The sequence below is a fragment of the Haliotis cracherodii genome, unplaced genomic scaffold (genome assembly GCF_022045235.1).
Source record: "Haliotis cracherodii isolate W230 unplaced genomic scaffold, xgHalCrac1.p SCAF_5, whole genome shotgun sequence".
In the NCBI taxonomy this organism is placed as follows: domain Eukaryota; kingdom Metazoa; phylum Mollusca; class Gastropoda; order Lepetellida; family Haliotidae; genus Haliotis; species Haliotis cracherodii.
The window spans coordinates 652,039-656,926 of record NW_027266308.1 but is presented as its reverse complement, the minus strand read 5'-3'; the positions used below and the strand labels follow the sequence as shown (position 1 = coordinate 656,926).

The following is a 4,888-nucleotide window of genomic DNA, read 5'->3' as shown; positions in this document are numbered from 1 at the left end:
ACTGTAGAGACACCCTGTTCACAAGAATCATACTGTGGGGACACCCTGTTCACATGAATCAAACTGTGGAGACACCCTGTTCACACGAATCATACTGTGGGGACACCCTGTTCACAAGAATCATACTGTGGGGACACCCTGTTTACATGAATCAAACTGTGGAGACACCCTATTCACATGAATCATACTGTGGGGACACCCTGTTCACATGAATCATACCGTGGAGATTATCTGATGACATGCTAAGAAGATCAGTATTACCCTAAGGGAACCAGCAGCAGATGCACACTCTTCAAGATATACACTTTCACTGGAACAAGGTTTACACATAGCATTCACATATGTTCTTCCCGATATCAGGATGAATGATTCAAACCAGGAAATAGCTAATCTCTTGTGGAAGATCATTTCGCCAATTCTCCTTCTACTTGGCACTATAGGCAACCTCCTTTCCATTGTTTTGTTGACCCGTAAGGCCATGCGGAAGTCCAATATGTCAAAATACCTAACCTGCCTGGCTAGGCTAGACACACTGTAATGGGAAGAGATCAGTTAAGAGAAACACAACACTAGGACATGGAACATATTGGTTATAAGCTGCTTATATATTTTTAAGTAAGTTTAGAAATGACTAATTGAAACAAGTCAAACTTCAAGGTGAAGACATATTGCCAAACCGGGAAACCGCCAGTCATTCTCTGGAGAATGATTTCACCACTTCTGTTTATAGTTGGAAAATGATTTTATTTATTTATATGATCTACCCAATATGAGGATGAATGATTCAAACTGTTCGAACGAAGAGAATGAAGCCATATTGCCTAACCAGGAAACAGCTCATCTCTTGTGGACGATCATTTCGCCAATTCTCCTTCTACTTGGCACGATAGGCAACCTCCTTTCCATTGTTGTGTTGACCCGTAAGGCCATGCGGAAGTCCAATATGTCCAAATACCTAACCTGTCTGGCAGTGGCTGATCTAGCGGTTCTGTATGTGGGACTTCTAAGAGAATGGGTGCTTCATGGGTTTAAGGAGGATATCCGCGACGTTCACCCAGTCGTTTGTAAGATCCACGCATGGTTAACCTACTCAAGCCTTCACACATCGGCATGGATTCAAGTCTCCGTGACCATTGAACGCACAGTCTTTGTTTGGAGACCTCTGCGATACAGGATCTTTTGCACCAAGCGTGTAGCCACCATCAGTGTTGGTATTGTTATAAGCATATGCCTGCTACTAAATAGTCACTTTCTGATCTTCTTGGAACATACTGAAACAGATCCAGGAGTTTATGAGTGTGATTACGTAAAGACAGCTGAGTATTTTCACCACAACGTGTTTCACTGGATAGATCTGTGTGTGTGGTGTATTGTACCTGTCGTTGTCCATCTTGTGTGCAATATTCTCATTATTTACCGTCTGCGTACGCATGCTCGCACCATGGCTAGACATGATTCCACGCCTGGGGCAGATGGATCAAGGCAAAGTCTCGTATCGTCCATGACAACGATGCTGTTGAGTTTGAACCTGGTGTACCTCCTCTGCACCTTGCCCGTGTCCGTCTTCTTCGTTGGCGAGCGCAATTGGAAGAACAGTTCCCCAGGGGCTGAGGCAGAAGCACAACGAGAGCTTATAAAGGCGTGTGTGAGCCTTCTGATGTACCTCAACAACTCCACCAACTTCATCACGTGTTTTATCAAAGGAAAACGATTCCGGAAGGAGGCTCGGATTATCTTCAGCTGTCAACGACCACGACGTCTCCCACGTCAAAGAGGTTCGACTCTGATCTCTACGATATCAAGGTCATTACGGTCACCAGTGACGTCATCGAGTAGTTCATGTATGTATGTTTTTTCTTTACTGTTAATGGCAATCATCATCATCATCATCATCATCATCATCATCATCATTTCCATCATCATCATCATGGGTACAATGTGCGAAGCCCATTTGTGGTGTCCCCCGCCGTGATATTGCTGGAATATTGCTAAAAGCGGCGTAAAACCATACTCACTCACTCACTCATCATCATCACCATCATCATCATCGTCGTTTCCATCATCCTCATGCTAATTCGTGCGACTTTAACACCCCTACACCTGGGATAATCCAATAATTTGTCCCCTTAAACAAATACTTTCACTTATATAACTGTTTCGTTCCTCTGTTCTTTTGTATTATATATTCTATTTTTTAAAAAAAGCAATCCTTATGGGTAGTCTTCTACTGCTCAACTCCATCTGCTTATACGAGAGCTGGTCAAAGAGTTGCAAGCCTGACTTACCTTCAACTATGGGCCATTACAAAGTGAACCAGCCAATGTAGTACATGGTGTGAGTAGATCATTGCATGTTTATTTGGTCTGTTGAGGCCATTTGTATACCAGTGAGAGCCAGTTGATCGTGATAGGTGTCCAGTGAATGGACACAGAAATTGGAAAGCACGTCTACTGAGCAGTCAGTTGTTTACTTCATAAAAAAGTACTCCCCATGACATTCATGACCGTATGTCACAAGTGTATGGGGATAAGTGCCCTAGCTATTCTGCTGTTAAACGTTGGGCAGCTACATTTAAGGCAGGGAGAACAAGCCTTGAAGGTGACCCTAGGTCTGGACGTCCCTCAACTTCCATCAATAAAGATACAACCTAGGAGATAGAAAAACTTATACTGTCAGACAGACGTATTACAATTGCTGAACTTGAGGAAGACACAGGTCTAAGCCATGGATCGATTGAAAACCTTTACTATCGATATGAGAAATGTATTGAAAGCAGGGAGAATATGTTGAAAAACAAATTGAAGACGCTTTCACAGTTGTTGGTTTTGTTTGAACTTTTTGACCAGCCCTCGTATTGCTGGCGTTTAGGTATTAAGTGGGTTTTCTTAATAGGTCGTTTGCTTTCAGAACTCTATTTTGTCCAGCGACTTAACAATCAGAATAATCAGGCAGTGACTCATCACTGATTAGGTGTTCTCAAAACAAAGGATGCCTGGCTCAACATACGCAAATGATACGTTGTCAAGTGGGTTAAGAGAATCAAAATATGATAGTAATATACATCATGGTTCCCACATATCAAACGTACTGCTGTTTTCTGTCGTTATTTATCCTCCGGGATGCATTGTCAGAGTTGATCAACAAGCGGGTTTAATAAGCCTGCCACAGCTGGGGATTTGAAGCCAGATTTTATCGTCTGCAGTTTAACCTTACGCCACTTCCTGCTTTAAAATATTCCAGTTGTAATTCTACCGGTGTGTTTATTTACTGCATGACTAGACACGTGGCTTGCTGTACAAGCTGGGTCGACAACCAACGTGTCTTGTATGACTCATTATCGCATGAGAGATTGGTGTTTTTCTGAAGGTATTGCATGGTAAGGTATATCATGTTCTGTGTCTTTTGTGTTCTATTCAGCTTTAATTCAGCTTGAAAACCGTCACGAATGACGATGCAAATCTATCAAGTACAGCGTCGTCCTGTATTGGCCTTGAGAGCACAGTTGACGACTGTCCTGTATATATGTGTTCTGCCAATACGTTCAGTGTTGAGTGTAGCCTGGCTATGCCCTGTTTTGTCGAGATTGGTGCTTGACGAAAATATTTACGGTTGTATGTTTGTTTTAGGTTGTGGGTGGACGTACGTGTGTTTGTTTGTGTATTTGTAGGTGAGTTTTGCTTTGTTTCTTTATTGTTTAACGCCGCACTCAGCAATATTCCAGATATATGACGGCGCTCTGTAAATAATCAGGTCTACCAGACAGTCCAGTGATTGACATCATGAACATCGATCACGCAATTAGGATGCGATGACATGCATCAACCAAGTCAGCAGGACTGGATCCCTTTAGTCACCTCTTACAACAAGCATGGGTTGCTGAAGACCTATTTTAACCCGGATCTTCAGGGGTCTCGTGAGTGGATGTGTATATGGGTGTGGTTGTCTATGGGTGTGTGCGTTTTTCATAACAGTTTTTAAACGTTTCCAATTATTTGTTTTTCAGCAAGCGACATCATTGGATTGAGTTACAGACGTAGTGCTGCACATACAAGAATAAACAACACAAGCTCCAGTATCCGCATGTAACATGGTGGACAAATAACAACATAAACTCCAGTATCGGCATGTAACGTGGTGGACAAAGATTTTGAATGTATCTGTTGACAACGAGTTGGCGGTGCACATGCTTTACAAATCCTGCAATCCACCGAAATCTACATGACACTTTACAAACCAGATTTCGATGCGCGATTTTGATTGGCCAATGCGTAGACTCGTCATTCCTCCATAATATCAGCCTAGTTCGGCAAGGGTGGAAACTGGACTTTTATAGTCAGTTAACTCTCTTGCCTCGGGAAGATGTTCAGAAGGTCGACGAACAAACAACATTAGTTTCGTCTGACGAAAAGCATGTACGAGGGGGAGATTTCAGTCTAATCAGAGCATAGACTGTAGGTCAGTGGAGTCACATTTCACTGATATGTCATTTAGAAAACACCCTTACACTAGCACCTTCTGTTGATGTCTAGTGATCCGAGGATCATGTGAGATACAGGACTTTGTGCGATACATAAGCCCACATTTTGATATTATTGTGCTACACTGTCCATAGCGAAAACAAACTAGTACAGTATGAAAATGGTATTTGGATTATTTTGGTATAGTCGTATAAGTAAATCGGCACATTGGTGTCTGTGTGTGTATATTAGTGTATACAGAAATGGGCTTATTGACACATTGAATTCATTTATATTTGTACATGGATATTTGTTATTACGCATAATGATAAAGTACTTTATATATGGTTAAATATTGCACGAGTATTTTGAGGCGTTGGAGTTGAGGTATATTGTCCTCTAAAATTGTGGTATATGGGTGAAATGATGGA

General features: G+C 41.9%; 1 protein-coding gene across 1 annotated transcript; it reads left to right on the top strand.

The window, feature by feature from the left end:
• Nucleotides 1-769: 769 nt before the first annotated feature.
• Nucleotides 770-4,118, top strand: LOC139443942 (probable G-protein coupled receptor 139). The gene is made up of 2 exons (XM_071224828.1): nucleotides 770-1,841; nucleotides 4,004-4,118. Exons 1-2 carry the CDS (start codon nucleotides 770-772, stop codon nucleotides 4,084-4,086), a joined length of 1,155 nt encoding a protein of 384 aa, XP_071080929.1. The 3' UTR covers nucleotides 4,087-4,118.
• Nucleotides 4,119-4,888: the final 770 nt, after the last annotated feature.

Bases quoted from the DNA above. Each gene is read 5' to 3' on its own strand.
- LOC139443942 (XM_071224828.1), top strand. From the start codon at position 770: ATGAGGATGAATGATTCAAACTGTTCGAACGAAGAGAATGAAGCCATA. The intron at 1,842-4,003 runs GTATGTATGTTT...TTTGTTTTTCAG, and splicing joins GACGTCATCGAGTAGTTCAT to CAAGCGACATCATTGGATTG.